Source organism: Belonocnema kinseyi, chromosome 1 (genome assembly GCF_010883055.1).
Source record: "Belonocnema kinseyi isolate 2016_QV_RU_SX_M_011 chromosome 1, B_treatae_v1, whole genome shotgun sequence".
Taxonomy (NCBI): domain Eukaryota; kingdom Metazoa; phylum Arthropoda; class Insecta; order Hymenoptera; family Cynipidae; genus Belonocnema; species Belonocnema kinseyi.
The window spans coordinates 28,363,676-28,376,481 of NC_046657.1; the positions used below are offsets into that span (position 1 = coordinate 28,363,676).

General features: G+C 26.5%; 1 protein-coding gene across 1 annotated transcript in view; it reads left to right on the forward strand.

The window, feature by feature from the left end:
• The window catches only part of LOC117177263 (DNA-binding protein D-ETS-6-like), a 44,482-nt gene extending 38,821 nt beyond the window's left edge, over positions 1-5,661 (forward strand). Inside the window, exon 4 of the mRNA XM_033367854.1 lies at positions 5,379-5,661. Within this exon, the coding sequence (XP_033223745.1) occupies positions 5,379-5,661 (283 nt within the window). The remainder of the gene's footprint in view (positions 1-5,378) is intronic.
• The last annotated feature ends 7,145 nt before the right edge of the window (positions 5,662-12,806 follow it).

Consider the following 12,806-nt stretch of genomic DNA (forward strand, 5'->3'; position numbering starts at 1 on the left):
TTTTGCCATTAAGACGCCATTTTGAAAATACTAAAACGAAAAATCGATCTTTAAACCATGGATTCTCAAAGTTTAGACATTTATTCCACCGGTTAGTGAGATACCAGGTTAATTACAGACTCGAAAAGCTTTGGAAAATGGTTCACAAAAAAAAATACGCACGAAAAATCACGTTTTTTTTTCTTTAAACTGCATTTTGGGATAATAAATAAATTTTTTGAGGAATTTCATTGGCACCGTCGGAAAGAGGAGATCTTAAGCAATAAAAATATATGTGTCTCAATTTTTTCTAGTGTCGTATATTCTTAGTTATTGGCCGTTGAAAAGCAGTATCCCGGTAGTGGCGTTTTGGCCGTTTAAGGGTTAATCGAATCTAGTCGTATCCAGTTAACTCGAATCCACTCCAATTAATTCCAACCAAATCTAATTCAATCCAATCCGTCTCATTTAATCAAATCCAATCCAATATAATTCAATGTAATCCATTCCAATCCCAACCAATTCATTCGAATCAAAGCCTAACCAATACAATTATTTCCCATTGATTTTAATCCAATCTAATTCAATCCATTGCAATCTAATTAATTTAATTCAAATTAAATCCAATCCAATTTATTCCAACCCAATATAATTAGCTCTAATCTAATTCAATTCAATCCGCTCCAAATTAATTAAATCCAATCCAATCTAATTCAATCCAATCCAATCTAATTCAATCCTATCCATTTCAATCCAAACCAATTCATTCCAATCAAAATCAAACAAATCCAATTATTTCCAATTGATTTTAATCCAATCCATTCCAATCTAATACATTTAAATCCAATTAAATCCAATACAATTTATCCCAATCCAACCCAATACGTTCCAATTCAATAAAATCTAAACCAATTTATTCCATTCAAATACAATTCAATAGAATCCATTCCAATCCAATCTAATTCAATCTATTCCAATCCCAAACAATTCATTCCAATTAAAGTCAAACCAATACAATTATTTCCAATTGATTTTAATCCAATTCAATTAATTCAAATCAATTACATTTCAATCTAATTAAATCCAATCCAGCCTAATCCGCGCCAATTCAATCAAATTCAAACCAATTTATTCCATTCAGATCGAATCCAATTGAATCCATTCTAATCCAATCTAATTCAATCCAATCTACTCCAATCCCAACCAATTCATTCCAATCAAGGTCAATCCAATCCAATTTATTCCAATCCAATCTCATTAATTCTAATCTAATCCAATCAAATCTAATTCAATCCATCCTAATTTAATCAAATCTAATCGAATTCAAAGTAATCCATTCCGATCCCAAAAAATTAAAATAAAATACAATGTATTCCAATGCAACTTAATCCATACCCATTCAATCAAATCTAACTCAATTTATTCTATTCAAATCCGATAGAATAAAATCCAATGCAATTTAATTCAATCCGCCCAACCCCAAAAAATTTATTCCAATCAAAGTCAAACCAATGCAATTATTTCTAATTTATTTTAATGCAATCTAATTAAATCCATTCCAATTCAATTCATTAAAAACCCATTAAATCCAATACAATTGATCCCAATCCAAACTAATCCGCTCCAATTCAATCAAATCTAAGCCAATTTATTACATTCAAATCCAGTCCAATAGAATTCATTCGAATCCAATCTAATCCATTTCAATCCAATCCCATCGCATCTAATTCATTCCAAACCAATCTAATATAATTGATTCTAATTCAATTCAATCTAATTAAATCCATTCCAATCCAATTCATTTCAAAACAATTACATCAAATCCAATTTATTCCAATTTAAACTAATCCGCTCCAATTCAATCAAATCCAAACCAATTTCTTACATTCAAATCCAGTCCAATAGAATTCATTCCAATCCAATCTAATTCATTTCAATCCGATTCCATTGCATCCAATTCACTCCAAAACAATCTAATCTAATTAATTATAATTCAAGTCAATATAATTCAATCCATTCCAATCCAATCTTATTCAATTCAATTAAGCCCAATCCAATCAAACTGAATCCAATCTAAATCAATTCAATCCACTCCAATTCATTTCAATCCAATCGACTTTAATTTAATCTAATCCCACCCAAACCAATTAATTACAATCCAATTACTTCGAATCTAATTCAATCAAATTCAATTTAATCCAATCCACTCTAATTCAATCAAATTCCATTCCAATTCAATTTAATCTAATTCAATCCATTCAAATCGAATTGAATCTAATCCATTCCAATGGAATCGCATACAATCCAATGTAATCAAATCTAAGTCAATCTTATTCAAGCCAATCCATTCAAATCCCATCTAATTAATTCCAATCAAATTCAATCCAATCTGATCCAATTGAACCAAATCCAATCTAATCCAAGACATTTTAATCCAAAGAATTCCAATCCAATTTATACCATTCAAATCCAATACAATCGAATCTAATTCGTTCCAGTCCCATCCAATCTAATTCCATTTATTCTAATCCAATTCATTCCGATTCAATTAATTCCAATCAAATTAAATACAATTCAATCCAATCCAATATAATCCGATCCGCCCTAATTTAATCCAATCCAAACAATTCCAACCCATTATATCCAATTTAATTTAATCTTATATAATCCAAACCATTCCAATCCAATTTATTCCAGTTGAATCAAATTCAATCCACTGTAATCTATTTCATTCCAATATAATTCAATTCCCTTCAATCCAACTTAATATAATCCAATCTATTCCAATCTTATTCAATCCATTCCAATATAATTTATACCAGTAAAATCCAATAGAAACGAATCTAATTCATTCCAATTCCATCCAATCTGATCAAATTCATTCCGATCCAATTCTATCCAATTAATTTCAATAGTTTATAGAGCGCTGTACCCTAGGTAAAAATTGTACGACTTAGGGTAAGAAGTTCTAGTTTAGATATCGTTCACAATACCTAAAATCGCACTTGTGATGGCGGTGTGGATAAAAAAATATTTTCATGTGGGTAACTATGGTTCATTGGACGTCTAAAACTGAACAAAAAAAAGTCGTGAAGGATGAGTACTTTAGGCTCTATGCCGGTGAATAACAAAAGTATCTTGACGATATATTAAGTACCAATAAGTACCATTTTTTTGAAGAATATATAAGTTTTTGAGTCTGAAGTAGTACAACTTCTCTTTTAAAGTTTAGGAAATTAAAAAAAAATTAAAATCAAATCGTAAATCCTATTTAACGTCCAATAATCATGTTAATGTGCAGAATTCCTGAAAATAAAACCAAGTGGCCAATGACAAAATTTTGAAAAACACCACTAAATGTTCCTACTGCAATTTCAAAAAAGATCAATATTTTCCTCAAAAAGAAAAATTCTTTTTTTGGGCAAAAAATTAAAAAAGAGGAAAGAAAAATAATAAGGCAACCAACCAAATCCCCTTCCGGCTTTTTTTTATATTTCTTTTGTCTTCTTTATTTTTATTATTATCAAATTACAATAAAAAAACATTTTTTTTAAATAATCACCAACGTTTCGGAACTTACACAGCCCCTTATCAAGGCAAGACAAATTTAAGCAGGCAGGACCAGCAACGAAACCACGATGCGTCAGAGTGAGAGAGCATCGTCGTTTCGTTGCTGTCCCTGCCTGCAGGAAAAGGTGAAAACTGCGATTTTAGGACTAAAATACTCTGTTTGAGTAGGAAAAGCTGGAAACGGCATTTTTGAGACTAAAATGCTCTTTTTAAACTTAGCAAGAACTGGAAAAGGCGATTTTGTGACCTGAAATGCTATTTTTCAAGGTTAGCAACAGTTAGAAAAGGCGCTTTTCAGACTAAAATGCTCTTTTCGGGGTTAGAAAGAGCTTGAAAAGGCGATTTTGGTACTAAAATGCTTTTTTTGAGGCTATAGAAAAAGCTGGAATTGCGAATTTTGGGACTAAAATGCTCCTTTTCAGTTAAGGAAAACTTGGAAATGGTGATTTTAGGACTGAAATGCTCTTTTTCAATCTAGGAAACTCTGTAAACAGCGGTTTTGGGATTACAATGTTTTTTTTTGATTCTAAGAAAAGCTGAAAACAGCGATTTTTTGGGGCTAAAATACTTTTTTTTTAAATGATAGCCAGAGCTGGAAAAGGCGATTTTTGGCCTAAAATGTTGTTTTTAAGGTTAAGAAGATTTGGAGAACACGATTTTGTGACTGAAGTGCTTTTTTATGCAGGGGAAAGCTGGAAAGGCAATTTTTGGATTAAATCAACTTTCCTTGAATTTACCCTTAACAATTTTGTATTTTCCCTGACCGCTATACATTTTTCTTTCAGGTTAAATTTTCAACGAAGAAAATGATTTCATACAAGAAAACATGAATTTGCAAGGGATTAGTTAAAGTTCTAAATAAAGAAATGAATTTTGAATGAAAATGATGGATTTTCAGCAAACAAAAAAAATTTTTTAATCATATATTTGAATTTGAATCTTCTACAAAAAAATGAATTTTTATCTAAATAGTTGAACGTTCAAGAGTAAAAGATGAATTTCGAACCGAACAAAAAAATGCAACAAACAAAATATATTTTTTTCAATAAAATAGTTCAAAGTTTACTCAAAGAAATAAATTTTTATCCAAATAATTCAATTTTCAATTATATAAAATTATTTTCTATCAAAAAAGACGAATTTTACAACAAAATACATAAATTTTCAATTTAAGAAAATAAATTTTTCACCTAAAGCGGAATAGTTCAAGCTTTTGTTAAAAAAGTAATTGACAACCAATTAAAAGCGACTTTTCAACAAAATCTGTACAATTTCAACCCAAAAAAAAAAGATTTCTGAATTAAAATAATGCCCCATTAACAAAAAAAGATTAACAAACGATATTAAATTCAACCAAAAAAGATCAATTTTTAATAAAATAATTTAATCATCAATTAAAACAGATTAAATTTTTACCAAAACTTGTATCTTCAGCCAAAAAAAAATGGTACATTCATTCGCTAAGTTTATAAAATTTTAGTAAGATTTTGTGTCGGGGGAGGGGGGGGGGGGTAAAACTAATCTTATATAAAACATAGGTTTGGGGAGGGGGAAATTCAGAGAAATGCCTTTCGTAATTTACGAATGATTTATTTCCATATTTATTTATATAATTATTATTTATATTTTATGAATTTATTTTCCCCGGCCAATTTCTACATTTCTTGACTTTCCAAAATTCCCGGACTTGTAACAATCCTGCTAAAATGAATGATCCTACCTAATTTAGTCAATAGACTTTTTGTTCAGTTTCAGTAGCACAGTAAACTATAAACCACCAGAATAAATTCCAAAAAATTGGAACATAAAATTTTTTTCATTTGTTGCAGGTATTATTATGATAAAAATATAATGACGAAAGTTCACGGGAAGAGATACGCCTACAAGTTCGACTTTCATGGACTAATGATAGCGTGTCAGGCACAGTCTGGAGTTTCTCTGGAATCGGGAACAAATTCTCGCGGATCTGGGCCCACAACCTGTCATCCACATCACTCTCATCATCTTTTTTCAAATGGCGCAGCAACTTCTCAACATCCACAACCCCCACCACCTCCCCCTCCACCACCTCATTATTGTTGGCCTTACCATCGATTTCCCTCCCCCACCTAACGATGGTTTCTCTTGTTTGGCCCCATTTTGATCAAAATTTGATGTTTTAGTCAAAAAAAAAAAAAAAAAAAAATGGAACTTCAAATTGAAATATTTTAAACTGGAGCATAAAATAAGTGAGAATTGTAGTTGATTTCAGGAGAGGGCTTTTTAGATGTTTTGTGAAATAAAAGTTTAGAATTAAGAAGAGGACGAAAACAGATTGCTGCTGATTATTGTATAAGTCGTGTAAATAGTATCTTTATTGCGTAAGTTTCTGCTCATGTAAGAAATGAATTTGGTATGTAAAATTGTCATTGAATAAATGTATGAAAATAAAAAAATTTAATTTAAAAAACTGACATTAGGTTCCAGCCATTTTTAGGGCTTCTTAGCCCTGGACAGAAAGCCTTATATCTACGGTCGGGTTTCCGTCTGTCGAATTTTTTTCAAATGAGGGTAAGTGTGGGGAAATGACGGAAAGAGAAGTAGAGGACGTAAGGGGATACTAGGGGAGGGGAATTGAGGGAATATTAGGGGAGGGAAAGTGGGGGAAATAAGGGAAGGAGAAGTTAGGTAAGTGAGAGGAGGGAAGTAACCGAAAACCGAAAAATGCATTTTTGAGAAAGTAGTTCAACTTTAAAACTCAGTTTTTAAATTTTTAACCAAAAAGATTATTTTTCTACAAAAAAAAAACAACAAATTTTTAATAAAACTCAAAAATTCGCAACGAAAAAGTTAAATTTTTAAAAAAGAAAAAATGTCATTTTTTATTTTTAAGAAAGTAGTTCAAATTTAAAAACTAGCCGTTAAATTTTTAATTAAAAAGATAATTTTTCAAACAAAAAAATTAATTTTGTACAGAAAACGAATTTTTAACAAAACTCACGAATTCTCAACCAAAAAGTTGAATTTCAACTGTAAAAAAATGAATTTTTAAACAAAAAGATTAATTTATACTAAAAAAGACGAATTTTTAAGAAAAAACAAGAGAAATTTTATTTTTTATCTTTTAAGAAAGTAGTTTAACTTTTATATCTAGTTGTTTAATTTTTAACCGAAAAAAAAACGAATTTTTAACCAAATTCAAGAATCCTGAACCAAAAAGTTTGAGGTACAATTAAAAAAGCTGAATTTTTAAACAAAGAGATTAAATTACCATAAAAAAGAATCCATTTTTAATAAAATTCAAGAATTCTCAAAAAAAGTTAAATTTTTAAGAAAGAAAATTACTTTTTCTAGCTTTTAAGAAATTAGTTCAACTTTAAAACCTAGTTGTTTAATATTCAACCAAAAAAATTCTTTTTTTAACAAAATTCAAGAATTCTCAACCAAAAAGTTAAAACTTCAACTAAAATAGGTGAATATTTAGACCAAAAGATTAATATCCGATCAAAAAGATCAATTTTCAATATAATTCAAAAATTCTCAACCAATCAGTTGAATTTTCAACTAAAAAAGGTGAATTTAAAAAAAAGATTCATTTACTACCAAAAATAAGAAGAAATTTTCAGTATAATTCAAGAATTCTTAACCAACCAGTTGAATTTTCAACTAAAAAAAAATGAATTTTCAAACCAAAAAATTAATTTATTCCTAAAACAGACGAATTTTTAATAAAATTCAAAAATTCTAAACCAAAAAATTGAAATTCTCAGAAAAAACTGTTTAATTTTTTGTTTTTTACGAAAGTTGTTTATCTTTAAAATCTAGTTAATTAATTTTTAACCAAAAAACCCGAATTTTTAACCAAAGTCAAGAATTCTAAACCAAAAAGTTGGAATTTCAACTAAAAAAGGTGAATTTCTAAACAAAAAGATTAATTCACTACAAAAAAAAACACAACCAGTTGAATTTTCAAAAAAAAGATCAATTTTTAAACAAACAATTTACTTTTCTACCGAAAAAAAAACATTTTTTAAATAAAATTCAAGATTTTTCAACCAAAAAGTTTAAGTTTCAAATAAAAAAGCTGAGTTTTTAAACCAAGAGATTAATTTATTACCAACAAAGAAGAATTTTTTATTAAATGCCAAAATTTTAAACCAAAAAATTGAATTTTCAGGGGAAAAAAGAAAAATATTATTTTTTCTATTTTTTAAGAAAGTAGTTTTACTTTAAAATCTAGTTTTTTAATTTTGAACAAAAAAAAACGAATTTTTAACCAAATTCAAGAATTCTGAAACAAAAAGTTGAAATTTCAAATAAAAAAGATGAATTTTTACACAAAAAGTTTAATTTTATACCGAAAAAAACATTTTTAAAATAAAATTCAAGAATTCTGAACGAAAATTTGAAGTTTCAACTAAAAAAGAGAATATTTAAGCCAAAAAAATAATTTACTACGAAAAAAGAAGAATTTTTAACAAAATGCAAGAATTCTTGACCAAAAAGTTGAAGTTTTAACTAAAAAAAACTGAATTTTTGAGTAAAAAGTTTAATTTTCTACCGAAAAAAACCATTTTTCAATCAAATTCAAGAGTTTTCAACTAAAAAAAAATGAATTTTTAAACAAAAATATTAATTTATTCCTAAAAAAAACGAATTTTGAATAAAATTCACAAATTCTAAACCAAAAAATTGAAATTTTCAGAAAAAAATATGTTACATTTTTTTTATTTTTAAGAAAGTAGTTTAACATTAAAATCTAGTTGTTTAATTTTTAACCGAAGAACCCGAATTTTTAACCAGAATCAAGAATTCTGAACCAAAAAGTTAAATTTTATACCGAAAAAACATTTTTTAATAAAATTCAAGAATTTTCAACCAAAAAGTTGAAGTTTCGACTAAGAAAAATGAATTTTTAAACAAAAAGACTAATTTCTTACTAAAAAAGAAAATTTTTTATTAAATGCCAAAATTTTAATCTAAAAAATTGAATTTTCAGGGAAAAAAAGAAAACTATTATTTTTTATTTTTTAAGAAAGTAGTTTTACTTTAAAATCTAGTAGTTTAATTCTGAACCAAAAAGTTGAAGTTTCCACTGAAAAAAATGAATATTTAAACCAAAGTATTACTTTACTACGAAAAAAGAATAATTTGTAACAAAATGCAAAAACTCTGAACCAAAAATTTTAAGTTGTAACTAAATAAAGGTGAATTTTTAAATCAAAAGTTTAATTTTCTACAAAAAAAAAAAACATTTTTAAATAAAGTTCAAGAATTCTCAAATAAAAATTTGAAATTTCAACTAAAAAGGTGAATTTTTAAACAAAAAGATGAATTCACAAAAAAAGAACTTTTCAATATAATTCAAGAATTCCCATAATAACTAGCTGAATTTTCAACAAAAAAGACGAAATTTTAAACAAAAATTTTAATTTCCTACCGAAAAAAACAATTTGTTTACTAACATATTCTACCAATTTCCAAACGTAGGTTTTATCAGACAACCCCCACCCACTCCCGCCAGCGCGGCACTATTGAGAAAGCGTTTCCGAAATTCGTGCGCGCTCGAGACCGTGACAGTGGTGGGGGAACCGCATTCCGAGAAAAGTTATTCCCCTACGAGTTTGATCGCGTCACTATTGAGAAGGTGGACTGTATTCATATTTGACGTAAAACGCCAAAATTTAATTTAATTCATGACAAATATTAAACCAAATATTTAAATTTTTGATTTAAGAAGCAATCAACAGAAAAAGGAAGTTACACTATTAGTTTAAAAAAAAATTTGCAACTTAACTGATGAATTTTTTATTAAAATGATGAATCTTCAACTGTAATGATTGAATTTTATGCACAACAAAAGAGTTTTTAACAAAAGCAATAAATCTTTATCTGAAATAGTTGCATTTTCAAACAAAAAAAGTTAATTTTCAATTAAAGAAATAAAAAAAAATAATTTTCAAACAAAGAGATTAATTTTCTACTAAAAATACAACTTTTCAATAGAATACATGAATTTTTTTTGAATTTTATGTATTCACCAAAAAAAGGAAGTTACATTTTTAATCAAACAAAAAATCTCAACTTAACTGATGAATTTTCGACTGCAATGGTGAATCTTCCACTGGAATGGTTGAATTAAAAAAAAATCTCTAAGAAAGATAAATTGTCAACAAAAATTGTAATAATTACTAACATCTTTATACATTTATTCTTGTAAAACAGTCTAACTCGCAAAACAAATTCTAGAATAACTAAGTTTTAAGTTAAAAAAATTAATGATCAACCAAAAAATATGAATTTTCATACAAAAATGATAATTTTTCAACCAAAAACTGAATGATTATATTTTGAGTCAAAAAATAAATGTTTAACCAAAGAAATAAATTTTTAACTAAAATTATGGAATATTCAACTGGAATAATAGTATACTTTCAGTTTTTAAAAATTACAACCAAAAAAGAAACAAATTTTCAACAAAATAGTTCAATTTTCGGCAAAAAAAACTCCTTTTCATCCAAAGAAATAACAAATTTTCCATCAAATAAATTATTTCGCAACCAAAGAAATAAATTTTTAATTGAAATAATGAATCTTTAACAATGAAAAAATTAATTTTTAACAAAAGATTTTAACTTTCATCATTACTTTTAAGTACATAATTTTATTTCCAACCTAAAAGATGAATTTTCAACTAATATGTGAATTTTATACGTACCAAAAAAATGAATTTTTAATCATAAAGATTAATATTCTACAAAAAATACGAATTTTCCATAAAGTACATAAATTTTCAACCAAATAGTCGAATTTTTATTTAGAAAATATCAATTTTCCACCAAAAATAGAATAGTTGAATTTTCCGTAAAAAATGTAATTCTTAATACAAAAAACAACGGATTGATTTATTGAATTTTCAATCTTTAAAATTTATAAAAGCAAAATTTTGAATGTTTTAAGCATTAACAATTTTCAAGTTGCAAATGTGAACTTGCTTCTTGTTGATCTTCTTTTTGAAAAATGGCCAAACTCTCAATTTTCTCATGAAAATTGTTAAATTAATTAATATTTATTGTAATTTTTCAAGTAGGATAAGATAGGATTATTTCAAAAACATTTTTTGTTGATTCTGTAAACAAATTGAGCCCATTTTTGAAAAATGGCCAAACTCTCAATTTGCCCATGAAAATTGTTTAATTAACTAATAATTATTTTGAATTAGTGGACGGACAATTATTGTAAAATTTTTAAATATTATCATATAGGATTATTTCAAAAACATTTTTTGTTGATTCCGTAAACAAATTGAGCCTATTTTTGCAAAAAGGCCAAACTCTCAATTTGCTCATGAAAATTGTTTAATTAATTAATATTTATTTTGAATCAGTGAACGGGCAATGATGGTAAATTATTCAAGTATCATAAGATAGGATTATTTCAAAAACATCTTTTGTTGATTCCGTAAACAAATTGAGCCCATTTTTCGAAAAATGGTTAAACTCTCAAATTGCTCATGAAAATGGTTTAAATATTTAATAAATTTTAGTAATTTTCAAAGCATGATAGAAAAGAGTCACCGAAAAGACTGAGTTTAACTGTTAGTTAATTCTTTAAAAAAACTTGCCTATTAGTTGACCAATAACCAAACTCTGAATTTGTTTATGAAAATTGTTAAAATTATTATTATTTCTTCTAGATTTATGAAGCAACATAGAAAAGTCAGTGGAAAGACAATCTTAGTTTAATCCGTAAAAAAATTGTGCCTATTCCTTGAAAATAGAAAAAAACCTATTCGCCGAAAAAGAGCAAAAAGTGTATTCTTTGAAAAATGACCAAAGACTCAATTTGTCCATCACAATTTTTTAAATAATTAATACATATCGGAAATTTTCAACGTATAATAGGTAAGTCATCTGAAAGATATTCTTAGTTAATTCTGTAAAAATTTAGCCGATTCGTAGACAAATAGCCAAACTCTTAATTTGTTTATGAAAATTATTTGAATAATTATGACCTCTTTTAAATTTACAACAAAAAACATAGAAAAGAGTCGTTATAATTTGAAGGAAGTTATAGTCGTCAAAAATGTAACTAATACAACAATAAAATTAATTTCTAAATATTTATTTAATAATTTAGTTATTAATGCAGTAACTTATCAGTATAAATCTTCTCTTCGATAATGTAAACAGATGCGGTAATCTTGGCCACTCGAAGGCACGTGAAATAGTGCGAAAAATTTATTTTCTATACAAAAAATAAAATTTTCAACACAATAGTTTAAAAAAAATTACTTTTCAAACTAAATTAGTTGCTTTTTACGATATAAAAATAAAATTTCTACTTAAGACATGAATTTTCAACTAAAATGATGTATCTTGAACTCGAATAGGTCAACTTTTAGTTCTAAACATTAATTTTCTATTTAAAAAATCGTATTTCAACATAATAATTCAACTTCATTTAAACAAAAGAATTTTCAACATAAAATAGTTTTTTTTTCGCCAAAAAGATAAAATTTCGACTAAAGAGATGAATTTTTAACTAAAATGAATAATCTTAAACTGGGAAAGGTTAATTTTTAGCTCAAAAAATTAACTTCTATACAAAAATCGAATTTTCAACACAATAATTCAATTTTCTAAAATACAAAAAATAAGAATTTTCAATTTTCACAAATTTATAATTGTTCAAAATTATATAATTTTAGGCAATTTTAAGGTAGAAGCATTAAATGTTGAACAATTACATTTTCCTTGTAAACTGAAAACTTCTTAAGTTAATAATCTTTATTTTATAATTCTTCTTTTTAAGTTAGTAATCCTTAAAACTCTTCAAAATTTGATTTCAAAATTTAAATTAATTTTAAAATTTGTGCAGGACTTCTAAATAACTTTTAAAATAATTACAATATTTCCTCAAATTTTTCCTACCCATTTTTTTAAAATCCTGGCAAATAAAAAAAATGCCCTTAAAGTCATCATTATTCTTGTTTTATAATTTTGTAAATCTTTCCAAATCTTTTTAGAAATTCTCTTAAAATTAATTTTTGAAAATAGTAAATCATTTTCCATTTTCCTAGGAAATGTTTTTTTATTAATTATTATAGATTTATTGCTCGAAATATGCCAAAGACTGTATTATATTTATATCTATATTATATATTAAAAATCATAAAAATGTTGTAAATAATTTAAAATTTTTTCATATATTCTGTGTGGAAAAAGCCCCGCTGAGACCTCTTAGAATGAGGGTACCCAGCGGGCTCCCACAGGGAT